Source organism: Streptopelia decaocto (genome assembly GCF_964273445.1).
Source record: "Streptopelia decaocto genome assembly, chromosome: 3".
Classification (NCBI taxonomy): domain Eukaryota; kingdom Metazoa; phylum Chordata; class Aves; order Columbiformes; family Columbidae; genus Streptopelia; species Streptopelia decaocto.
Genome location: NC_138656.1, coordinates 65,785,764 through 65,812,085, shown reverse-complemented (window position 1 = coordinate 65,812,085; position 26,322 = coordinate 65,785,764). Strand labels below are relative to the sequence as shown.

Here is a 26,322-nt window from a genome sequence, read left to right as displayed (position 1 = left end):
CTTTGTTATTTGGAATGACCAGAATATGGACACTTTTCGATGTCTGCAACCACTATAACTATTGATAACTATTTCAGAGTTACCTTTTTTGATGGCTTTTTTTCCTTTCGCAGTGACTTGTTTAAATCTCTTGTAAAGGAAAAAAAAAAAGTGTTCCATACCCTATTTTTGCCGTAATAGTTTGTTTTAATAGCAAACATACAGCATTGTGGCTTGCTTATTTCCAAAACAGGATGCATACCAGCTTGAAGTGGCTGGTGTCTCACGGAGTGTGTTTTCTCGTGGGGTGGATGCTGTTTAATTTTAGGAAGAATTCTCACCGAGGATGAACGCTTTTATATTCCTTTCTGTAGTGAACTGAACGTGTCTGCACTGTGGAAGTCAGGGGTTAAGTGTTATGACCTGGCAAGCAGTTCGACTTCCTCTGGCTCTGCAAACAGTAATGATTTATTTTGCCCGAGATTGCTTATTTTGTCAGGTTACATCAGATGTGATGGGAGCACAGCCGTGCCCGGAGCTGGCCGAGCCGCGCTGGCACCGAGCTGGGAGATGGATGATCTGTGCGGGTGGGAATAGAGTAACTGACTGGGAACAGACCGCTGGGAGCCTAATGGGGATTTTTACTGTAAGGTTTCTGTATGTAGGTCTTTCTAATGTCGTGGATTTGATGTATTTAACCATTCTGGATGGGTGGAGAAAGGCATGTAGGGTTCAAAGAAATTAGTACATGTTGAGTGAGATTAAAATTAACATGAAAATGGTTCATCCTGAAAGAAATAATCCGCGTGTATGTAACTTTGTACACACTGTAAATTAATGGGGATCTTGATGGGAGCAAAACAGTTAAAGATGTTTGAAGTGTTTTAAAGTTATTTTTTACAAGTTCTGTTAATCTTACTGCATATATACATAAATGGATTAAAAAAATGTTTGTAGAACACAATCTGTTTGTGCTGTGCAGGATGTTAAGCAGATTGTATGCCAGGTATCAAGGGACATTTTAGAGGATGCACATTGTGGAAAATTTCCCAAAAGGAAAACTGTGTCAGCTTCAAGATAAAATGAAGATTTCTTCTCCCTTCCCTCTCCTTTTTTTTATATTTTTTTGGAGGGCCACTTTGTTAGATGCTTTTGTTTGTAAAGTAAGGGTTGTCCGTGCTGTATGATTTTATTAATCTAATACATCATAAAAATCATGCCTACACTATGGGCCTAGTGCTCTTCATCTGTGATTAATTATTTTATATTAAATTATGTCCTATTCAATTGTTTGTTAAGCATTTCTGTTGAATAAGTGTTAACCAAAACCAAATGGAATTTCTAGAAAAGAATTGTTGTCAGATTTCTGTTTCTTTTTTGTCTCGGTGTTAGAGTTGCACAGCTTTACTGGTTGGTTGTTGTTTTGTAGTGAAAGTTGTGCAGATAACGTTACCGCTCCATTTTTGCTCAGTTTTCTTTTTACACTAACCACCTACCTTGTTAGTGTAATCGGAAACTCAGGCTGTTTTATTCTAAAAATGCAGTTTTACTTCCCTTTTATAGGCAGCCAAATAGACTTGGGTATAGAAGATGAAGTAGTCTATTTCTTGAAGTCTTTCCTAGCTCTTTTCCTGTAAGTCGGTGCCCAAGCTTTTAAGCAGTCCGTTGAAAATTAATTTGAGTGCTGCTGACCTTGTATTTTTACCTGCCTACTCTGAAATTACGTCTGTGTCAGATCATTAGTCTTTATTAAATGGTATGAGAATGGTTGTCATGTTGCAGAAAGTTTCTGCTCCCTGTTCCCTCTCCAGGGTAGATACCTGAAAGATCTCTGCAGCCAGCTCACAGTCCCCATTAAGAACCAGTTCCTCTGATTCTGATGGGATTCAGTGGAAAAGCCCCCATGCACAGGTTGTGCACAGTAACAGACTGGAAACTGTATTTGGACAGACATAGAAAATGGCTTATCAGTTGTTGTTCAGAAAACAGCTTGAGGAGCTGTAAAAGGATGCCTCTATATAAATTCAGAAGAAATGTTTTGCCTGTCAGAACCAATTAGCTTGAAAAACACTATCTGGCGTCTAAATGAAATTACAGATGCATAAGACTCTTTCCTCAGAAACTGGAGTGGTTTTGCAGATAAGCTGTTTGCTTATCCTGCCCTCCCCTTTTCTCTCTCCCTGTTCCTTCCCCCAACAACTTTCCTAATGAAACCCAACATATCCATTGACTCTGATACTTAAAAACAAACATCTTCTGCAGTAACACCTTATCCGTTTTCTGGAGAAGAAGCGTATTGTTTTGTCTGAAAGGCTGATTTAATTGCAAAACCTGACACTTGTCAAACTGAGTGGTTTCATTTATTTATTTATTTGGCCTTCAGCTCCCTTTTGCTCTCATAACAGTTAGGACAAGACTGAATGTTGGTTTTGTTCAGAGAAATCCCCTTTAAAACATAACAAAACCACTAGAAATCTTCCAAAGAAGTTGAAGAAGGAAATAAATTGACAAATGGTGTTCTTAAATCCATCTTCCATGGCAGCTCTTGCTGCAGAGGGTGGGAAATATGTGAGAGCTGTGAGAAGAGCAAATGAGACCTTCAGCCTCCAGCTTCTTCATGAGATGGTGGGTCAGGAGATGACGGGTTTGAAATCGGAGTGGGACTGGGACTGGCAGCTGGTGTGGGTGCCCAGTCTGCCTTGCTGGGATGCGCAGGTCTGTGTGAGGGAAGGGCAAACGGAGGCTGAAGAGGGTCCCTCAAGGGGATGGAGTTTTGTTCCAGATACAGTAAACGCTCTGGGTCTGCTCTTTGCTCTCTGCAGCACTGTACCAGCACATGTTAATAATGAATTGCCTTGTTTGTATACAGGATTTTGTATTTGCTTTACTAAGAGAGTGCATGTAATGTCAAAAAGCATAGTAAATTTGAGGCTGCTGTCATGGTTTTAAGTGCTGTTGAAGGCTTGTTTTGGTTCTTTGGGATATTATAGTTGAGTGAAATGGAGGGTTTTGGGTAATTTTGGCCAGGCTTTAGAGATGTCTAAAAGCAACATCTTCCAAGCAGAGATCATAGCCCTAGGCAGAGTTGCAGTAACTCCAGGTCCTTGTGATGAAAGTCATACTCGGTCCTTACCTGGTATTTTTTCTGGTGTAAAAGTTGTCGCTTTGACAGTTGATGATCATTGCCTTGAAATGGAGCTGTGGGCAGGAGGAGTAGCCTCGGCACTACCTGAAAATCTGATGTCTGCCATGAGGATGGGATGGAAATTATGGCATGCCCAGATTCTTGGATCGCTCTCGCCTGAAAAGTGCCTGTGGTGCTGCCCATCCAGAGCAGCAGCTGTGGGCCGTGGAAGCTCTAGCTTGTGTGATGAACTCTTGATGGACTGTGGGATGTGGGAATCGGGCAAGATTAAACATTACAAGGAAAAGCATCAGTCAGTGATGTTGTGGTCAGTCAGTTCAAACGGTTGCTTCTGCTTTCCTCTTCGCTATCACAGTTCTGTTTTAGCTCTTTATTCTTAAAGTTACCTAAGGCAACTTTGAAAACTTGAGTTCAAATGAGTATGTTTTAAGGAAAGTGCTGATGGAAGCTGTTAGTGTAGTCACAAGGACTGTTAACCTCTAGAGAAGTTTTTTTCTCTCTTTTTTTTTTTTGTGTGTGTGTGTGTGTTTTGTTTTGTTTTTTTTTCCTTTCCACAAAATAGTTCTGTTTCCATTAGCACATTTTTTTGCTGTTGTTTTGTGGTACTGCATATATGCCACAGAAAGCTTATTTAACAGAGTTTGTGATCAAAACAAACAGACTAGGAATCTGAGATTGGGTGGAAGGCACTGATGCAGCGTGAGTAGGGCTGAGGCTGCCAGCGGGTGCGTGCCAGTTCTTGTCTACTGAAGCAGATGATTTGGGTGCCCTGTGATACATACACGTGCAGGAAGGTTATTAAGTCACTACAGTAAAACGTCAGGGCCGTCTCTGATTTACAAGCCTGGAATCAAGTACAACAGTGAGGTAAGGATTTCATTGCGTTTCAGTGTAAAGGGCTGCTTTGCAAAGATTTCTGCCAGGGCTAAATATAGACGTTGTGTATGCAATGTGACTGTAATGTTTTGTGGTTGCTACAGCAGCCTTTGATCAGGGCTGTGGCTTATTAGTCAAAAATAAGCTTCCTTTCCATACTCAAATTTTCATTAGTCGAAACAAAACACTTCATTTGTTATATAGATGTATTCACTTTTATCTTTTGGAAATCCCTGTAGATTGTTTTAATATGTAGTCAGGACCTGATCCGTGAAGTTTCACACACACTAAATCTCTTTTGCTGTGCAGAGCATGAACTACTACTGCCTGTCTTAAAATCAGTGGGTTTGAATGAATGGGGAACCACAGAAATAGGAGCCATCGTCACTGAGTTGGCTGCAGAATGTGGATCTCCTGCTGCTGTACTTTGGGGGGCCTTTAAGAAAAATGTATACATATGTGTGTGATAGATACACATTTTGCAAGACAACCTTTTGAGATGTTTCACTAGAAATTGTTGGTTATGCGGTCTGAGAAACTGAGCCTTCTCAGAGGTCTCAAGCTAGATATTCTGAACTTAGGAACTTGTTTTAATATTTTATTTAAAAACAAAAACAACAAAAAAAAAGTGTGTAGCCTGAAATGTCTTACTATAATTCTAAAATGCTCTGTGCATTTATGTTGTACCTGAAAAAATACATTGATAGAATATAAATGTAAAAGGTGGAAGGAAGAATCTCTGAAATTCCCACATTACATTAATAAGTTAATACATTATGTTTTCCCTTACATAAGCTGCTGCTGTGAGATCATGTAACCTTTTCCCGTTTGTGGTGACTCATTGATTGTCTGTATTTTCTGTGCATTATTCTTCCTCTGCACATAACAGTTTTTGTCATTAACAAGATTAATTTACTACTCCCTCCTTTAGGTATCTTGTAACTAAGGAGTTAATGTACTAGAGAGAAGGTTCATTAGATAGATTAGTTTTTCATTTTGTGTGTTACGTGTCAGTGATTCTTAACTGAGGACTATTTTAGTGACACTGACTCAGCCCATAAAGGCAGCCTTTGCTCTCACTAAGCAAAGTCAGAGCTAAAGATGGTGATTTAGCAGAAAATCCCATGTTAGAATTCCTGAAGCATCTTTCTCACTTGAACTGTGCTTTAAGGAGTCTTCTCAAAAGAAAATACTCTTGTTGCTATAGTGATAAGTTGGCAGATTTATAGGCAGCTTGTTAAGATTTCTCCCAGGCGAGCTGCAGCAGCTGGAAAATGTTCTTTCACAAGCGGTTTGCGGCCACATCGGTCGCGCTGCGGAAGGAGCTGGTGGGTGACACTTGGAGCACCAGGTGGTGTGGGTTGGGCAAGAACAGATGTGGAGTAGTGTGGGTGGCTGCTGGGGGATAACCTTGAACAAAATGGAAATAAATAACAAGTTTATATCAAAACAAGTAGCTTTATACAGCAAGAGCAGTTGACTGTGAAATTGTTATGTTAGCTGTTGCATTATAATACATTATGATCAGAGGGTTTTGTTTTATCCTAAGCTTCATCTTGAGCACGTGATTCAGTATCTTGTTTTCCTATGTTTAGATGTATAGGGGTTTTAAAACAAAACAACTTTTTCATGTTTTTTGTTTCTTTTTCCCCATTCGTCCTCCCCAGTAAACAACAGTAAAAACTTTATTACCTTTTTTATTATTCTTGAGAAGATTTTCTTGAGATGATTAAGAGTATTCTGTAGGATAATCTTAGTTACCAAATGACTGATGCAAATGTATGGTTTTGACTGAGTTATAAGGAATTCTGATATTAAATTAATTGTAACACAATCGAGTTAGCAAGTGAGTTAACGGATGTGTGGAGGTTGGCTACATCTTAATGTTGTGGGTTGTTTTCCTTTATGCATAGTTTGAAAAAGAAAAGGCAAGCCAAACAAAACACCGAGACTGTCTCTGCCAATTCCCCTGGATCTCCTGTTTCCAAAACACCTTCTGAGAAAGATGACGAAAGTAAAGTTATTTTGGAGCAAATCAGTTCCTCTGAAGACAACTGTAAAATTGCTGGGGAAAAGGAAACCGCTCCAGACAAAGAAAAGAAAAAGAAAAAATACAATCAACTGAAAGACATCAGACGCACAGAACTTAAAAGATACTACAGTACTGGTGAGTTATGTTAATGCTATAGTATTTTGAAATATGTTTATTTTGATAGCTTGTTAATGTACTTTTCTCATTCTGTAGGCCTTGCTTAAAAGGATAGCTGACTTTGGATGTCCTTCCCGTATAAACAAACAAAATTACATAGTTCGGCATATCATCTGCTTCTAACTTTGCAGTTCTTAAAATATAGTTATTACTTGTTTCTCCGTTCTGAAACTCAGTGTTGTTATAGTCAACAGTTAAGTTTATTATTGCTCTTTTTTTTTTTTAAGATTTGTCTTCAGTGTTTATTGTATTGGGATTCAGTTTTTTGGTGGGGTTATTTGTTTCATAAATTGATGTATACTGTTTAAGACTTCAGTCTTCATTTATATTCATTTTGTCTGCTGAAGTGTGAACAAGTAAGTAAATTAACTACATATTTTTAAACAAGATGTCAAAGGACCTGGGTGTTGGAAAGATTGTTTCCCCTACACCCCTCAACTGCATCAGTTAATCATAAGTACCTGTTTTAGATTTATTCTTGCAAGTAATTCAGAAAAAAATGATTTGTGCTTAAATATATGCGAGATGAGTCATGCACACATCTGTTTGCGGTCCTAGATTATAATTTCTTGGATTCTCTTAGGTAATTTTGGATTTATAAAATACTTCTCCTTATGGATTTTTTCTTGACATTTTCTAGGAATGATCTTTTAGATCAAGACAACTGTTAATGTTTCCTGTGGACTGGCATTGTTGTGGGGGTGGCTTGAGACGCTACCGGCCACCCTGCAGGTGTGCAAAGCCTCCGGGTTCTGCAGAAATACAGGATTTCTGTTGAGAAATACAAGAATTCAGTGTTGCTGTTGAGCTGAGTACAGAGCTGACTGACAAAATCCATAGAGTGAGAAACCCCTTTGTTATTTAAATGCCTGCTTTCAGTTGTTCCTAAATAAAGACTTTTTACCCAGTGGAGAATCGGAATTGTGGAAGTGAAAGTTTGAAGGGAGATGAAAAACAGCTGATTGTGAAATGATTGCAATAGCTCTGCGTTCCCTGTGCAACTCTCAAAATGAAGTCATTCCACTGGAATAATTAGTTGCCATAGCTCTAGTCTGCATGTCTTACACCCACCTTCATCCCCTGCAGCGGTACTTGGCAGCGGTTCTCTGCTCACCCGTTTTTTACTGCTGCTCTCCCCAAAGCTGCCACCCCTCACCAATATCCTGAGCAGCTTCCGAGAGCTCTCCCGACACCCGTAGGAGCTGGACTTGTTGAAACATTTGGCCTTCACAAACCCGTCCGTGTGGCTGAGCTGAGCTGAGCTCTGTCAGAAGGTGTGCGTTCCCTGCTGGGGATGCGTGAGCTGCGGTGAGGCGAAGGTACTGCCAAATCTGCAAAGGCTTTGGTTTTTAATTGTTGATATGCTTTCATATGAAACTGGCTGAGAGGGATTATCCAGGCATATACATCTGTCTTCATTATTTAACGTTATGGATGCATATGCCCCATTTTCTTTTTTTTCTTCCGTGTGATTTTTTTCCCCTCTGAGCCATCCCTTTATTGACGTTTCTGAGGTGCTCTGTCTAAAACAGTCTCTTATTTATGGTTAACCATTTTTCTAGGTGTGTTTGCATGAGGGCTTGGAGGTTTTGTTTGATGGTTGCTTCTTCCCAATTACCCAGCTTTGACTTAATGCCTAGAACTTTAACAAAATCTGATACAGGAATTAGTAATTATTTTTCTAAATGCTTTCTGCAGTTTGCCAAAATGCTTAGGTTTCCTAGTCAAAAGAAAAATGTGTTAGTTGCAGCAATAGTCTCGCATATTCTCATCTGTGTTGATGTGATGATGCATGCATATTTTATTTTGTGGCTTAATAGAAGTCTTGTCATAAGCTGCTTTGAGACTGACAGACACGACCTTTCTAGGCTAACAGAATGAAGACCCCTGTCCTCTGAATCATCACCCATTCGTATTTTGCAGGGCTATAAATCCCTCTTTATTTATTATTCTAAGAGAAACAGGGAGAGAACATCACATCTCGCTCTAATTTGTTCCTTGTACACCACATCACTTTGTTAGAAGCTTGTGAATGTGTTTACCTTTATGCATTTGTAAATGTTGACAGTGGCATCCTCACTCTTTCACTTTGAATGTCATGTCTTTTAATAGATTTATGCAAGGGCTGATACTCTGTCAGAAGGATTTTGTTGATTAAGTAAACCCCTCTTCTCCAGTGCAAAGACTGTCATGCAGTTTCTGAAGGTTGCAGGGAACTGGAGAAGATGGTGATGCTCCCTGCCGCACTTCGTAGAGAACAGAGTGGGTGAAGGACTCTTCTTACTCTTTGCAGAAGGTGGAAGCACAGCGCTGGGGCGAGGAGCTCCTCACGCAGCATCCAGTGAGCGCTGCGCTGTTGCCGGCAGCCGGTGGGTGGCACGGCCGAGCTGAGCAGGAGGGGCTGCAGCTCCTGCACCCTGTAGAAAGGAACCCTCCAGCATCCCTCTCCCCAGCCAGGATTGTTCCTTACATCGTATCTGCTAGGACTGTGGTGGCACCGTTACAAATAACCTAATGGTAGGGGATATTGATCATTTCTCTTGAGGCACTGCTAAATGGCTGGACAGGTCTTACTGCCAGAAGGTTTCTGCTGTGTAACCTCATGTTCTTCTTTTCTCTGAGCACTTGGCTCTGTAATTCTGCAATATATTTGTACCATTCAATCTCCAAATCTCTAAGGTGAGGACAGATATAACCCTTGTTTTCTTGTCTTAAAACAGCAGAGGCTCTGATACGGCTTGTTTTCTTTTCCTGGAGACCAATGGAAGGAACACTCCTTCTCCTTATTTTTGCCTCATCTCTTGGTTTATGTGGCAATCAGCTTCTTAACTTTGTCGTCTTACCCTTTCTGCTGTTGTTGCTGCAGTAATCTTCTTTCAGACTTGCAAGGATGTGTCTCTTTGGCACAGTGCAGTGATTGCGTAGGCACCCTGGCTGCTACAACCAGTGGCCAGGATGCTCTCCCCTTCATCTTGGGATAACCTGGTTGACCTGCTTCTGCAGCTTGACCACTTAGTTCAGACACATTTTCTGTGGGAAGGCTTTTTTTGTTGGAAGATGTTGATATGCTAAGCTTTTTTTTTATTTTTTTTTTTCTTTCTAATTTTTTTGCCTTTTTTCACCCAGTGTCACAGGTTCTAAAAGACTTTCACAAACACAAGGTGAGCTGCAGGAACCCAGCACTGGAACTGTACCAGCCTGGAAGCACCAGTTTATTTGCCCTAAGGCAGGATGCACATCTCTGAGACAGACTTGTTAGGTGGAGTCCTGTGAGACTAGGAAACCAGGATTCCTCTCAGGAATTGCTAAGATGGATGAATATGGATGATCATTTGTGTTTTGCCACTGAAGATACTGAAACAGGAAGAAAGGTGACCTTTGGAAAGCAGGCAGTGTAACAGTGGTGCAAATTAGGCTCGAGCACAATCCTCTGAATGTTGTCCTTGTATTATTCCAGCATGATATAGTGTGTCTTTCTACCAGATGTGCAGAACATTCCCAAATTACACTGATTTTGCTTGAAATCATAGGCAGTCAGCATACGTGAGGAATTGGTCTCCATTGAAAAATGCACAGTAAAACAAAGTTTGGTTTACATGACTTGGCCTACATCACGAAGTTACTTTTATCAGCCACATATAATCCATTTAACTAGCTTATCATTCTGCTTTCTAATCATAAAGCCATTCTTTCTCATTCACTGCACGGTGTTCAATTTCTGCAAAAAGCTAGGGGGAGGTGAGACCAACAAACCTCCTCTTACTGTAGCTCTGATTTCTGTCTAAAACAAGCAGGAGTCCTAAACACTGTGACAAGAGTCCTGACGTGGAAAAAGGGTATGTGCCCATTTAATGAGACAGTATGTTGTATGTTGAACAGAAGTTGCCATAATGTCTCCCCAGAGTCCAGAGGCAGAAAACTGATGCCTTTTTGACTTATCCTCCCTGCCATGACTTGGGCAGGGGGCGATGTGAGAGCAGCATTGCACATGTATGGTTACTAATCCTCTGAATGTTCTGGGTAGCTGGCCAAGAACAAACGTTCATAAGTGAAACAAAGAGGGCACAGCAATTTTCATCACCTGGAATGTGGTGAGATTTGCTCTGACTGGCACAGAATCAGCAGAGGCAGCTCCCATGATACCAGCAGTTGCTTGCAATGCAGTGAAATTATAATTATATAGAATTTCATTTTAATTAAAAAGGCGGGACACTTACTGAACCCACTTTGCATAATGGTTTCTAATATTAAGGTCATTCGCTAAATAGGCTTAATCTGAAGTGGACTTCACAGTATATATTGAGTTGAAAGTTGAAACTTCCTTCTGTTAATGAGTCCTGGGTTTGTCTTTTCTACTACCTGGTATGGTTATTCAACTGTAGGATACAGCTAAGGACTTAAGGTGCTAGTCATAAAAAGGTAGGGTGCATTTAAAAAGACAAGGAAATCCATGTGAATTCTTGCTGATAATTAGTTAACGAATCAGTCATAATCTCGGGGGCTTGGTTTGGTCAGCCTACTCATAGTAGAATCATTTCAATTGGAAGAGACCCTCAGGATCATCGAGCCCAACCATAATCTTAACTGTAGCACTAAAGCATGTCCCTAAACGCCTTTTAAACACCTCCAAGGATGGTGACTCCACCACCCTGGGCAGCCTGTTCCAATGCCGGAGAGCCCTTTCCTAATATCAAAACAAGTACTTTGTATTCTAAGTACTCCACATGATTTGCAACCTGGATGACTCGGTGTTGTGTGAAGTTGCTTAATACAACAGTAAGTGAAACAGGATCTGAGTTTTTGCAAGTTCTGAGACCCTGCTTTGGTCTTCTTGTTTCAGGTAGGCTTCAGACAGCAAAAATGAGAGTAGATGCAAAGAGGGATGAAAAGAGAAATAATTTGTTTCTTCCAAAATCAAGATCTCAAATAGAATTAAAACAGTGTAGGAGAATGTTTATTTGTGTAGAATAACAAGAGGTTTGAAATAACTTTCGTATGAGTGTAAACTGCATGTAGTTGGCAGTGGCTGGTTGGGAAGATTCAGGCAGTTGGTATATTGGCATTGGTTGCTGAAACCATGTGGAAAGAACGGTGGACAAATGGCTGAAAGGCAGATGGTTTCAGATCACTTGTTTTGGAGTAACAACAAATGATCTTGAATCCCAGTGGATCAGTGTTAAGGCCACCAGTTTATATTCAAGCTGAACTGCTAATTGGTGTTTACTAGAAACTGTCGCATACAGAAGGGATGCCTTGTCCGCAGGCAGGAGAATTTGATCTGAGCAGTAAGTACCAGAAATAATGCTGTTCGTGCTTAACTTCTAAAAATTCGGATGGAAACATCATAATGCTGCTTGAGCTCCTCGTGTGTGGAATCCTCTTCTAGTTCTCATCTTGATGGATAAGCTCCTCTTTATTATAAAACTAAGAAAAAGACACAAATAAGTGAAACTTGGTGTTTTGTATGAAATCCTTGGGTGTTGCCTCTCAACACATGACAAGTTGCCTTAAAACCTATAGCTAAGACAGAAGTTTTAAAGTCTGCTGTTAGATGGAAGTGAAGTTGTATGGATATGTAAAACCAAATGGTAAACTTGGCCACTGACAGTAAACTTATACTTCAAGTGACAGGTGAGGGAGTTAAAATGGGGACGTAAAGGACAGAAGATCAAAACTCTGTCCAGTAATATAAAAGTTACAAGATTTCTTAACTGTGTTAAGAGCAAAAGAGAAGATAGCAATAATTTTTAGCTCATTATGGGATGCTAATGGTTGAATTTTTGGTAGTTTTCTGGTGTGTATCTGGGCAGCAGGGAGGAGGAAAGGCCATAGAAGGAGAATTGATGCATTTGTATCCTCTGGTGTGATTCTCTCCACTCAAACAGTTAGAAATGAAGGTAAACATTAGCTTAATAGATGTAATATCTTTAATTGGCAGAGCTGCTTTTCATGTAGGAGTCCTCAGAGTTTATTGATGAACCTTCTTGATCACTGACATGGCTTTTCTTCAGTAAGCCTTTAAAAAGGATTGATACAAGATTTTTATATTTCTTCTTTTAATTTTCAAATAGTAAATCAAGGCCAATTGCATTTGTAAGAATTATGTTGCTGATGTTACGTACCAGTATTTTGTGAGGCCCTTGAGCTTATATTCTAGAACATTATGAGTTTTAAATTTAGATGGTATCTCACTCCAGTAGCATGACTGAACAAACATGTTTAGCTCTGAAGGGATCGGTTGCTTGCTATGACTTAACACTTTTCTAGGTAGGGGGGAAAAATGTACCTGTCACTTTTATACAAAGTTCTAAAAATTGTAAGCAGCACAAGTTACCAGTGCTGAGTTATGCGAATTGTTTGGTAATTTGAGCACAGGCAAATTACATATTTTAAAGGTAGGTTGTAGAACAAAGATTTTCAGGATGGTGGGCGTGTTAACTCTGACAAATTACTTGGGGTACTTGATGTGCATATCTACCAGAGTATAAACTTGCCGAACATCAATAGTACAGGTATTTGGAAGCTTTATGCAAGGAAGTAATGGGAATTACTTGCATGACTGCTGCCGAACCACTGTGTCCAAGCCTGGTGTCCGTGATTCTAGGTCGAAGTGCCAGAGGGGCCATGGGAATGACCATGCTTTTTCAGACCAAAACCTATTTACTGCAGCTTTTGTTCTTCCACAAAGGCCACACCTGAATGTCTGAAGAAGATGAAGAACACAGTGAATTCTGTAAAATTATCTGCACTAATGTTCTCCCATCCTCTGATGATTTTCAGCTGTTGGGCATCTCCTAAGCTGCTTGTAGTTTGTGTATTTAGGGATTGTGCTTCCATATTGTTCTTCTCACCTTGTCTCTCCCTGGGCCTCTGCAGGTTTCTGTCATCTATGATATCTTTTGGTAAAGAGTGCACAGGTTTGCTACCATTTGCATGAAGAGCTGTCTTGCTCCTGCTGGCTTTGTTTGATGGCCACTGGTTCTTGTAGAAGAATCTGAACAATCAATCCATACTCACTACATCTGGGCCTCCTGTGATTTTTTAATTTTTTTATTTTTTGGTACGCTTCTCTCTATAAAATACACCCTCTTCAACCCTTTCATTTCCAGGCTGCAGCATGTCAGCTGTTTCATGGCTTTGCTTGTCCTTGTTATCCTTCTCTGAGCCTCCAGGATGCTGGGACAGGAGGTGTTTTTGCTCATAACTCAGATTCTCCGATTTTATTTACTGTGAGCTCTTTTTAGCACAGCTTGGGGAGGAAACAAATGTTTGGGGACAAGAGGGAGTTGTGAGAGACTCCTTCAGTTATATCTATTCCAGAGGAGGAAAAAAACCCAGACCCTTATCCTAAATTACTTGTGGAAGTAGTTGAAATACCACAATAGAGAATTTTGGCAGGCTGAGTAGGCTAGGAGGTGGAGAGAAACACATGGAGATTAGAAATCAGGGATACCTTTGTAACAGTGGCAGTAATTATTGAAGGGAGAAAATGTAAAAGTGTTACAGTGGAACTCCTGTCATTGGAGAACAAAAAAATAACAGGTTTTGATATTTTCTAAAAGTTTAGTTCTACTATAGCAGTTACTCAAAGTATTACTTACAATAGTGACATCTTGTGATCTGTTCCGCAAAGGCTGGACCAGAGAATGACAGGACTGGTGTTTGAACAGCTAAAACTGATCTCACTGGTGAAAGAACCAGGTGCGTTTCCAAGGGTTGTCTGTTTCCCCAGGGCTTGAGTTTTCAGGAATAGTGAGAACTTACATTCTTAATTACATTTAAATGCAGATGTACTGCTCTGTAAAGCAGCCCCCGAAGGAAGGGAGGAAAGCTGTGGAACAGTCGGTCACCGAGGCTTTGGCAAGTGTGTGTGGGCAGAAGGGGAAGGAGAAGTGTGTCGAGAGAATTAATGAAGAAAGTTGTCATACTTCTGCCTGGAGTAATCAAGGGAAATACATCTGCAGGGTTAGTGAGTCCTTCACTTCCAGGATCCACTGACTCATCACGTTTGGAGGTGTCTGAACCTCCCCAGGTGGTGCGAGCTGCCTGTTGGGTCTTGCTGAGCGCGGGTGCCCTGTGAAGTTACTGAGCGCCTGCAGGGAACGTGCAGCTCCTTGGAGGTGATTTTGGTGGTAGCTCATCCTGGGGGGGAAGGGTTGGACTCTCCTTCTGATTATTCTTTCCAGCATTTCCTGGGAGGGCTGCTGCCCAGGCAGAATGGATTTTTTTGCCTCTTCACCCACCCAGGTTTCCAGGACCTGTGCCCAGGTGCCTGTGGAGCAGTTGTCTCCGGTGCCCGGGTGTGTCAGTGCTGTAGTGTCTCTCCCCTGCCCAGTGACACCCTGTAGCTCTCTGGGGATCTCTGCCCACAGGGAAGAGGCAGATTATTCTCTTTGTAGTTTCAGACATGAGGTTAACATTTGCAAGATTTTTCTTCTCTTTAAGGCAGGAATATTCATAAACCAAGTACATAAGGAGTATGAGAGAGTGCATTTGAGATCATATTGCAAATGTTTTAGCCTCCATGCGGAGGTGTGGGGGAGTCATTCTCAGGGAGTCTGCCTAATTTAAGCCTGGTATTCTCAAGGCAGGCTTCTAATTTATCTTCTTCAACAACATCTCATGTTGTGCTTGAAATACACCATCAGAAGTTTACCTACAAGGTCTAAAAAGCAGACTTCCTTCCATATGCATTTAAATAATAATACAAAATTAAGCAAGGTCTTTTTTATTTTGTAATAATCTTGCTCCTGGCTTTCCATACTGACATCTTCTTGTGTCTCATCAGTCTGTTGTGGTGTCTGTGATGCGACTCCTCAAGTTGTGGTTGGGATCAGCAGTGAGTATAAACTGAGTAGTTGCTCTTTTCTGTGGTTCCTGAGGATCTGCATGATGAAGTGCTGGCAGTCAGGAACGCATCAGATGCTGGTGTCATCTTTGTACATGAAAATAGGACATGTATCCCACGTCTTTAGAGTCTTTGTGATTTTTTATCTGTATTTTTGACCTGTGACCTACCAACCAATAGACAAGGCAGGACAGCATGTGTTTTGGAGAGATGTTGTCTTGGTTGACCTGCATGGCATAGCCTTCACAGGCAAGCTGCTGTGTGTTCAAGAAGCAAAATGAATGAAAGAAAACAGCATGTGTAGTGTTAAGTTTTCTGAAATATGCATGTCTTCTTTTGTGATGCCTGAGTACAGGTTCCCTAAGCCCTGCTCTGTTGACAGGCTGATTTTGTTCATTCTGTATTATCTTGGAGTACCTGATGTAGGGGATAGTCCTAAGTTTTATGGTGGTAGTGTTGTGACAGATGCATTTAGGTATGGACACATAACCTGAACAGGGTTCATAAGCAATGCTGTCTGTCAGACCACAGCAAGACCAGGGGGCAGCATCTCTTGCACCCATCTCCAAAATACTCCTGAGCCTACCTACACCTGAAGTGAGTAAAAATTCATGGAACCTTTTTTGTCTGCATCCCCTAATCTCTTTAATCACTGAGCCTTTTTTCCTCCGTCTTTGTGCAAGAAACCTGGAACTAGCTCTGGTTGTCACCATATTCCTCCTGGGGTGTACTTTCATAACCATTTTAAGCCAACTTAAGGTGTCCACGCTGCTACTATAAGAGGATGTGCTGCCCCTGCTCCTCCTGAACCCAGGTGGGTGTTCCCAGTCCCAGCCTTCAGCTGTCACCAGCCCAGAGAGTCAGGAGCTCCTTTCTCTTGGCTGGCGGCTGGTCACCTTTGCCAGTGCAGGGCTGGTGGCAGGAACACGTGGAGGAAGAAGGCTGGTGGAATCATTCCTTTTGGCAACAGCTTCATTGTAGGTTGGTTTAAGCTGCTTGTGGAGCTGTGCCCAAATCCAGTACCGCTCCAGAGGGACTGATGATCGGTCTGTTTTCAGGAGGAGCTGCACAGAGTCATCTGTATTAAGCCTTTGTCACTGTCAAGGTACATTTCTCAAAGAGATTAGATGTGTGAAAGGTTTTTTTTTAAGCATTGCTTATTTTGAATTTGTATCTGGTGGTTTTTTTCTTAAAACGAGCAAAACCCAAAAAGTCCCAAACAACAAACAATGTGCAGTTTAAATTATATGTTGGGGATTTTTAATGTTCCCTAATGGAAATCTTTGCTTTTTCTCATTCCTAATAGTATGTTTCTTAACTTGACCTGAATGAATTCCATCCAGCAGAAGCCTGAGAAAGGCAGTGTGAAATCTTTCCTTCCTGTACCTGGATTTTCTCCAGTAACTGAAAACAGGATGTAGAATTTGCACAAGAATTGGCTTCCTGTCCATACAGATACCAAGTGTCTGAACAGCTCGTCTGGGCAAGTGATAGAAAATAAGAATAACCTCTCTCCAACCTAAGGATACCTGTGGCATTCTTCTTGCAGTTCTCACTAACATTACATATTGCTGTAGTGAGTTCAAAGATTGACATACTTCAGCTATGCTGTGCAGTTTGATACGGTTTTTGAGTTGATAGCACAAACACCTGCATGGAGTGTACATCTGCAGGTGACCAGCTTAGGCAGAAAAGCTCTTTCACATGCAATGAATACTGGGGGAAAATGCTGTCCAAGGGAGCACTTACCAGATACTTTATTACTGTCTTTATCAAACTGAAACTGTAGAGTTTTTTTCCCCTTGATTTAAAAGAAAAGCAGTGAAAGTAATTATATTATTTTCATGTAATTCACCTTGCTGTTTTTTGGACGGTAGTTTCTATTTTGAGTCCGTGGGCACTGTTGCAATGTATTATAGTAAGATAGGTAGGACCTCACTGGCTGATAAATCTGGCAAAGCACAAAATTCATTTTGTCCCGCAGCTCTGCCTGGCTTTTCATTAGTGCACCCAAGAGGGCCTTTCTTCCTATGCAAACACACAAGAGCAGGATATTTTAGAGGCAGACTGTCAAACACAGGGGTCTTTTAGTAGAATGAATGGTAGAATGCTGAATCTGTGAATTGTCTTTTTCAATTGGTATTTCTGTGGAAGGTTGACTTGTTGACTTAACATTGTGTATTTGTATAATGCTAATCGTGCTAGCGGGGAACTAGATCATGCTTTTGCCAAACAGTCCGGAGGATATAATAATGGCATTTTTGGGGTTCTTGTTGTGTGCATATCCAGTGTACCCAGCAAGCTGGTAGGAGCACATGCTGAAGCTTCTATTGCTTCATCTTTGCTTTGGCTGTCAATCACTCTTCCTAGGTTGAAGATAGCACGTGTACCTCCACACTGTGTAATTACTTCCGTAATAGCTGTAGACCTCATGGGTGGCAGCTTTTTAATCTGCCCTTAGGTGGCAGACATCCACTGCTTGCAGACCGTCTTTTCTGTGGCTGATAAATGTGGCTCATAAACTCTTGCTCTGAAGGAGGATGAAGCACTTAGCTGAAGATGAGCTATTTGGCTGATGACTGCGGTTAATCTAAGGTGGTGTTGATGTGAAGCAGGACTTTGCTCTGTCTTGTGCATAGCTCAGGTGAACAGCATGCTCCCAAGTCCATCTTACATAGGCTGTTGGAGATTGGTGAAGTAGCAGTGGAGAGAGACATAGACGTAAATGAAAATTAGGTCAAGAAGAGTCCACAGTTGTAATGACACGACAAAGGAGTCACTCAGAGTGTGTGGGAACAAGCTCCTGTCATGGAAATTACGATTGCTTCCTGTTGTTACAGGCTTGTCAGTATTTCACTGTGGCTATCCAGGGCCAGAATAAATATATAGTTCCAAATACTTCCACAGTAAGTATAGTTAGATCCTGTATGAAAAATGCAGGAGACCACTTGCAAATATTTTCCCATCTGATATTTTCTATTGATGTATATTTGAATGACACACTTAGAGCTTTGTGTAACAAGATCTTCTGTTTCACCATTCCTTTGTCTATATGCAGGAGTGTGCAGAAGGACACCAGGCTGTGGGATGGAAAGCTAAAATTATGACACGTTTTTGTATCCAGACAGCATCAGTAGCAACTAAACCTTCAGAAAAGGAACTGTGATAGCATATATCAGACATAGGACCGAAAATGAAGAGAGATAACAAGTAATTATCCTTTTCTAAAGGAAAGAATAGTTAGGACCTGGATCAGCTGTGGTGGGGCTGTTTTTTTCAGACACCTCTGCCCTTCCTCATTCTCATCCACTCTTTCTCCCCCTGCTCCATCCCTCCCTTCCCTCTCATCCTCAGAGCTGACACTGAGCCTGGGAAACACCATCTTGCCCTGGGATGGTTAGGCAGATTTGGATTGGATGAGAGTCAATAAATTAATGTAGGATGAACAGAAATTAAAGATAGGAAACTATTTGCTGTTTTAAAGCATAATCCAAACAATAAAGCTCCGCAGAAATGAGGAAGAGAAAACTTGTTTTTATATGATAATATGGATAGATCCAAATTGTATACTGTTGCCTTTTGAAATAGTGTTGCTTAGGCTAAAACCTCACATATGAATGTGGTTTGTGGTGAAGAGGAGCTGTTTGTATCTTGGATCTTGTTCTCTGCTGTAGTAACAGTCTTATAATTCCTCAGAGATAGTAGTTGTTGTATAATGCCTTGTAGAGACTAAACAGATCAAGCTCCATTTTGAAACTAATGAGGGCTTCTTTCCCTCTTACATCTGTTACTTGTTCTTACTGATGTCTTGTCAACCATCCAATTTGTTGCTGAAACTTACCTGTTTTTATGCCATCTGAGTCTTTCTGGTTGTCCCTCAATCTTTAAGTATAATAAACAAGTTTCATTTATGTAAAATGGTTTTCTTTTTAAAATTTCTTCCTGGAAGTGGCCCAGGAAAGATTTAGACTGTGTCCATATGCCTGGTGGCTATAGTTTTCTTAGGCAATAGCTTCAAAGTATAGCCGAGTGCTATGAAGAGCTTGATGTTCCACAATGTGAATTTACTCCTCCCTGCTTCTGCTGAACAGGGAGGTCTTGTGCTTCCTTCCCCTATGCTGAACTACGTTTTTTCCCCTGTCTCTGAACTGGCACTGGCATTCATCTGATCAGAAGGTGTAAGATGAATCAATTCACTAGATCAACAAAGTAAAAAAGAAGAGATAATTGATTGTTTTAATTGGTTGTGTCTCTGTGGCATCAGATGAACGCTAGGGCCTAAGGTAGAAAAAGATGTGAGAAAAGCTCCCCTCCTCTTAGGAGCCATTAGTTTGGTTTATGAAACCACACACCTCTGTCTGCCCTGAAGAAGAATTGGGCATCACTGTCACTGCTAAGTAATGCGAGATTGAAGGAATCCAGAGCTCAAAAGTTGTACACTTCTCTGTGGTCTAACTTAATAAATCTTTTGAAACTCCAGTCCTGGATGTCTTTGTACTGGATTGCACGAACACTTTTCTTCTGGTTTAAGTAAGCTACGTTTTAAAAGTAAGCTGCCAAACTGATCTTCCAGGCCACTGCACCTTCACTGAACTCAATTCAGTAGCTGTGTGGGTTTTGTTCTGTTGTACCTCCTAAAGCAAAATCAAGTGAATCTTGATGTGTGATTCTTTCATTTTATTTCAAGTATTTGCATATGGGGGAGTTTGGTTCATCCTGTAAATGCTTTCCTCTGTGTAAGCAGTATTGACTTTTGTTTTGAAGCTCAAAGTGTTGTATGGTTACTTTTACAGTTATTTAACATGCTCGAAATACAATCTAATTTCAGATCTGTTCATATATTTTTTTTTCTTTTTCTCCAAAGTATTCTTCTTTACTGGAAGGAAAATTACCTGATTTTGTTTTTTTCTAATTCCTGTACCACTTTTATTTCTGTTTTTCATTTGTATAGCTGCACTGAACAAATACAAATTTGCTAATGATATATCTCCTACAAACTTAAACGTACTAATCTGATTTATAATATGCAGACTACCTCTGCAATGAATTTCTGTGCCCAGCTGGCAATGTACAGTCTTGGACAAGTCAGAGGTCTGTAGATATGTAGCTTGTGTTAAATTTCAGGCATCTGAGCAGTCCCTTTTGGTTTTGACACTACTCTTTACCCACGTCTGGTGTTCGACACTTTCTGGTATTATAGCAGTGTGAACTGTCAGTTCTAATAAAGTAAGTAGTAAAACTTCAGAATGCCTTAGTATAAAATCTTCAAGAGGGATGCAGTTACTTCAGAGCCCTAATTTGCTCTTGGAAAACTTCACCCAGGCACTTACGCAAACCTTACCCAGAATGAAGCAGGGATTGGTATCTCAATGTCAGTGACATCTCCAAGAACAAAGCCGTGTATGGTGTAAGAATACAATTAACAGCTGTTAACTTTTTGCTCAGTCTCAATGTGTATTTCACCCTTGTGTAAACAGGTATTCACTTGTGTCTACAAGAACTTTGCTTACAGAAACTTTCCAGTTGCATAATGGAGACTTGGTTTCCAAGTCCAGAGAGGTGGCAGATGCCCCATCCCTGGTAACATTCAAGGTCAGGCTGGATGGGGCTCTGATCAACCTGATCTAGTTGAAGATGTCCCTGATCGCTGCAGGGGGGTTGGACTAGATGACCTTTAAAGGTTCCTTTCAACCCAGACTATTCATGATTCTATGAAGAATTGTATTAATCATTCCCCAAAATACGACTGGCAGAATTGAGATTGTTTTCTCTTAACTGTTTTCCTTTCACATCTTGAAACATAAACCACTCCTTTGGACAGGTGTTCAGTATAATTACATTTTTGTACATAACATTCCCTAGGGACGAACAAAAATGTTTCTTGAAATCTAAACAGCTGTATAAAAACAGTCTCAGTATGTGTTTTGGTTCTGCCTCAAACCCAAAAGAGAATGTGATCTTTGTTTTGATCCACAGACAGCTGAAGAAGATGTTTGTCAATGCACTAGGTCTATCTCAGAGAGGCTTAGGACACAAAACATTTGTACCATGTAGGACATTTTCACCAGCATAAAAGAGAAGTGTGTGTAACCAGTTTATTTTAGGGTAAAAAAGACAGATATTATCATTGCAGCTGGGAGCGATTCTCCTGTCCAGTTGATACATATCTTAACTTGTTCCTAATGTGTATTTAGCAGCAAAGCCTGGTCCTTTTCAGACCTGAAAAGCATGGTCGCAGTCTGAAAGGCTTCTGTCATTTTTCCAAGTATAGTCATTGCTGTATCAGAAACCTGTTACCTCTCACGATAGCCCTGTCTTGCCCCCATGTCCTTTGTCTTCTCTCTTTACTTCTTCCCCATGACAGCAGTGACATACTTGGCGATGTGGAAAAATATGACTAGTATCTTACAGTTTTAAGAAAACCCTCATTATGTCATTGAGCAAATTAATGGGTTTTTCATATCTTAAAATCTGCATGTGGTTTTCCTTCCTCCATCTGAAAAAGGTTATAGTAGGAGAAGAAAAACGAATGAGAAGGGCAGCCTGTGTGATATGAAAGTCTAAAATATGCTGGTATTAATCAAACTGAAAAAGTGAAATAACTAAGAGAGGATGTTGGAAATCTGTGATGTTGGGAATGGTATGCAGAAGGTGAATATTTATTTGTTCATCCTTAAAAGAACATTAATTAGGAGGCTCAGTGAAATAAAGCATAAAGTACAAGAAAGGAAGCACTATTTTACGTAGCACTTCACGGTACTGTGGGGTTCACTGGCAATAGGAGCAGTGTGGAGGTCTTGAAGGGACTGGGCAGTTCAGTGGATGCTGCTTTTCTGCCCTGGGAACTCCATGATGTCTAGAAGCCAAGGGGGCTGGTCAGGGGAAAGATTTCTGTATTTACAAGCTACCTAAGTGTTTGGTAAGACGGAGACTAATGAGTAAAATGGACTTTTGGTCCAAGTATGCCATTGCCTGTATTCTCTGAGGCTACTGAGTTTATCTGGTGTGGGAAGTGGTCAGTTCTTTGGCCCCTTGTTAACTTCAGCACTCCTGCTGGTGTTACCAGACGTCAGCCTGACTGATGGCTCCAGGAGCTGTCAGGCAGGTTCAGCTGTCACTGCCAGTGCTGTGACACCTTGCACTGATTTTGGCTGGCAGCAGGTTAGTCCCTAGCGTTGGTGATGATGGTATTGTCTTGCAGTGACACGTCGTACGTCAATGTGAGCAGCCAGGGATACTCTTGTGAGTTCTTGACCTATTCTATCTACTTATACAGCTATTTACAGAGTGGCAGAGGCGTAATTCTCCTATCTTGCGTCAAGGTCTTTTGGATGATAAACTGATTGACCTCTTGGTCATACTCCTTCAGTAGTTGCCTCCCAAGGTAACTCTTTTTTGTAATGTTTCCCATAGTATTGCAAAATGAAATTAGTCTTGCAAAATATTCTGCTAGGAAACCGAGTTACGTATAAATGCATCAATAAGAGCAGAAAAAAAATTCCATTCTAGACCTCTCCATTTTCAATAGGCCTGTATTTTCTTGCCTGTTCTCGATTGGCATTCTTCTTCTTGTTGCTCATTAATTTTACTATTTTTACATAATTCTTATTTGACTTGTTTCCTTAAATCACAGATAGGCTCGGTCCACCCACTCCACCCTTCTCCTTGAAATGCAGTGCGATGAAATTTGCATTAACACCTAGTCAATTCTCATGGTTGTATGATCCCATCTTCAGTGTACGTGCAGCGCAGGAAAACCTGGGAGGCAGAACCGTGAGTCACTTCCCCACTAAGAAACTGTCTGAGTTCAAAAAGTATCCAGTGGCCTTTATTTTCAAGCCTATGGAGAGGTGCAGCTCTTACATCTAGATGTGTCTGAAAGAAACATGGTAAGCGAGGATTCCATCATGCTTGCTGTGCTCTGGGTGCCTTTGGGACTACTACTAGAGCTAGCTGCTTTCAGATCGTGTCAGAAAACATTTGGCTTCCTGAAGGAGAAATGAGGAAGGATAAGGAAACTACAGAAATAGTATATTGTGGTGTTTTGCTTGCTTAGCCAAGCTTCCCACCCCTTCCACTGTAACCGTTCATGCAGAGCATAATTTGTGATCTTGGCCTCACTACATGTACAGTAAGTGGGGTTAGCAGTATCTGTCAGATTTAATGGATTCATTGGAATTTTTTCCTCTGAAGGTCTGAATCTTTTATGATTTTAAAGCTTTACATGCACAATTAAAAACATAGACTAGTTAAGGCTTTCCACTATTCAAAGTGATACGGTATGGTTTGGAATTGCCAAAGCCTGCCCAGTATTTATGCTCAGTGTAAGGACAGTGTCCAGAATATCTTTTTGGTAGGACTTAAAAAAAGAAAGGAAGAAAAACTTCATGCATTCCAAAAAAGAAGTGTCAGATTTGGTTTTGGAAGACTGGTAGGTTCACAGGCTGTGACTGCCCCTTTTAACCTGTAGCTGAACAGGTTATACAATGTGTATTCTTGCACATACATGTGAAAGAAAAGCAATCCTCTAATTGTTTGGCTTATTTAGGATTTATTAACCTTTATTGACACTCGTTGTTAGTTAGGAAAGTTTCTTCAGGCAGGAATATGTCCATATTGGCAGTTGTATGTAAAAAATGGACTAGGGAAACATCCACTCTTTGTCACTTCTTTGTCTGTCATATTGGCATTGTGTTTCTGATGGTTTAATGCTGTGCTCTGCTAAGGTTGTTGTTACCTGTTTTACCATGCTTCATCACAGACTGCTTTGGCTCTGCTGAAAGGAAGATGGCGTGACTGTGGTGGAAATAGAAATGGTTGGAAAAAGGCAGCAAGAATACTCATTTTAAAAGTTTTACTGTGGGTCTTCAGTCTCAGAAATGGAATGTCTGAGATCACTGAGTGATGCTCTGTTCCAAAATCCTATCAGGCTGGCATTGTCCTGATCTTCCTCTTCCTCCCTCTGTCCTTCATGCCACATGTACTATCCACATGTTCTTAAATTGTGTGCGTTTAGGCCCTGCGTGTTTTCTGTATCTATTAAGTTGAGTGAGAAATGCCTTTGCTCTCTGTTGCATCAGTTACTGACCACAGTGCTTCCCATGGCTGCATCCCTGCCTTGCCTTGTGCTTCTCCCCACCTTGGCTGGGCTGCAGCACCCTGCCAGAGGCAGCAGGACCTTTCTGGCCGGCCGGGGCCAGCAGGCTGGGCGACTGGTGGAGCCACATGTGGTCTTACCACATCGCAACCCTGCTCCTGGAGCTGGGGCTGCGTGTTGCCCTCGTCCCCACCATGTATGTGGGTCTGGGTGCGGAGGGTGAGCCCTATGGGGCTGGGGCTGGCTGGGCAGCTGACATCCTCCCCAGTCCTTGGCTTCGCTCACCCTCTGCTGCTGTGGTGAGAATTGGAAATCGCTGCCTTGCCCATGCCACTGAGAGCTCACGCCTGCCTTTTGGGTCCTCCATGGATTTTGGAAAATGCAATGAGTTTTGCGTACTGCAGCTGATGGAAAATGTGTTTCTGAACAAGCTTTATGCTTTCTGATGCTTGACTCCGTGCATGTTTTGCTGGACTCTTGGCATACTTTTACTTCACAGTTTAAAGTAGTGTCACATAGGTACCCCGAGGTTAGTTTAAGGGACAACAGGGTCCAAAACTTTTATTAAACTGGTGAGAAACAGGGTTTTAGCACTCAAAAAGTGACTTGAATACAGGTTTGGATGAGGAAAATTATTAAGGGGCAGCAATTAATACAACAGGAGGTCCACAGAGTGCATGCACGTGGCTTCACCAGAAACAGTGCTAGAGCCACCCCTGAGTCCGGGAAGAGTACACACTTGCCTGAACATGGTTTGGGATTATTTTAAAGGGATACACTTACTCATATTGAGTACAGGAAGTGTACACTTGTGATTCTGCGAGGGTAAATTTATAATATGCTCGCAATCCTGCGAGGAGAAATACACGTGCAAATGTGCACGGAATATTACACGTGCTTATGTGGAAGCACGGGAGGAAAATACACCCACGATTATGTGAAGAAATAATTTATACACGTGCTTGTATTGAGCATGGAAAGTATGCATGCAAACATGCACAGAAAGTATAAATACATGTGGAAATGTGCACAGAAAGTATAAATACATGTGGAAATGTGCACAGAAAATAGATACACTCGCAATCCTGCAAGGGTAAATTTTACTCACACACGTGGTGGCAAGGCAAGCGGACTCTCCATCCCGGGGATGGGCTCTCAGCGGCAGCATCTGGCTCGTACTCCAAGAGATCCATGCAAGAGGGCAGAGTCTTGATGAGAATCCCATTTTTATAGCCTGATCAGATCTGACTGTAGGCATTCCAGAAGCCTCTTTGCACCCCCACACTGGCTGCGGGGTGCCCCTGAAGCTTCCAAACATCCCCCACAGTGGCCATGGGTGCCCAGCGGCTCCCTGGAGCCTCCCTTCTCCTTTCTCTTAATGGCCCTGGCCAGGAGGCTCTGGGTCCAAACAAAAGAAGCTGTTAGCCTCAAGCAGCAGAGAGAGAGAGGGAGATGTGTCTACTTTTTCCATGATGAAGGAGAGAGGGGGGTTTGCATTCTGCCACAAGTAGTATTTAAATATGACATAATGGTGGTGAAGTGAGGATTTCTGATCATATCAGCGCAGTGCCAGTGTGTACATTCATCTGCTGGTTTCTACCTAAGCCAATGATGAAGTGGGGATTTCTGGTCATACCAGTGCGGTATCAGTGCACACATTCATCTGCTGGTTTCTGCCTCAGCCGGTGGTGAAGTGGGGATTTCTGGTCATACCAGCGCAGTATCAGTGTGCACATTCACCTGCTGGTTTCTGCCTCAGCCTTGATAGGAGCTCATGACACAATGTACTTGTATCCAACAGCTAAATTGCATAGGAGTCACGAAGAAAAACATGGGATCAGTTCTGTATTGATACAGTGCCATAGGTACAAAACTATTGCAGAGTTTCTGAATGATTACTAAACCTGCTGTATTTGAAGTTTCTCTTGCCTTGCAATGCAATTTAAGGCCTAATAGATACTTTTGATGTGTCTTCTTGTTCCTGTTCACAGCTGCAATTTGCACATCCTGTAGATCTGTTTCAAAATATGTTGATAGGCAAACATCTTGAAAGTCAATTACTTGAATTTTTTTTTCTCTTTAGATGACAATCAAAACAAAACCAATGAAAAGAAAGAGAAAAAAATGGTTTCTCAGAAACCCCATGGTACCATAGAATATACGGTAAG

At 41.3% G+C, this 26,322-nt stretch overlaps 1 protein-coding gene across 5 annotated transcripts in view; it reads left to right on the top strand.

The window, feature by feature from the left end:
* The window catches only part of NCOA7 (nuclear receptor coactivator 7), an 88,964-nt gene that overhangs the window by 35,133 nt on the left and 27,509 nt on the right, over nucleotides 1-26,322 (top strand). For all 5 annotated transcript variants that reach the window (XM_082049230.1, XM_082049232.1, XM_082049228.1 and 2 more), the window contains 2 exons: nucleotides 5,914-6,167; nucleotides 26,238-26,317. In XM_082049230.1, the coding sequence (XP_081905356.1) occupies nucleotides 5,914-6,167; nucleotides 26,238-26,317 (334 nt within the window). The remainder of the gene's footprint in view (nucleotides 1-5,913; nucleotides 6,168-26,237; nucleotides 26,318-26,322) is intronic.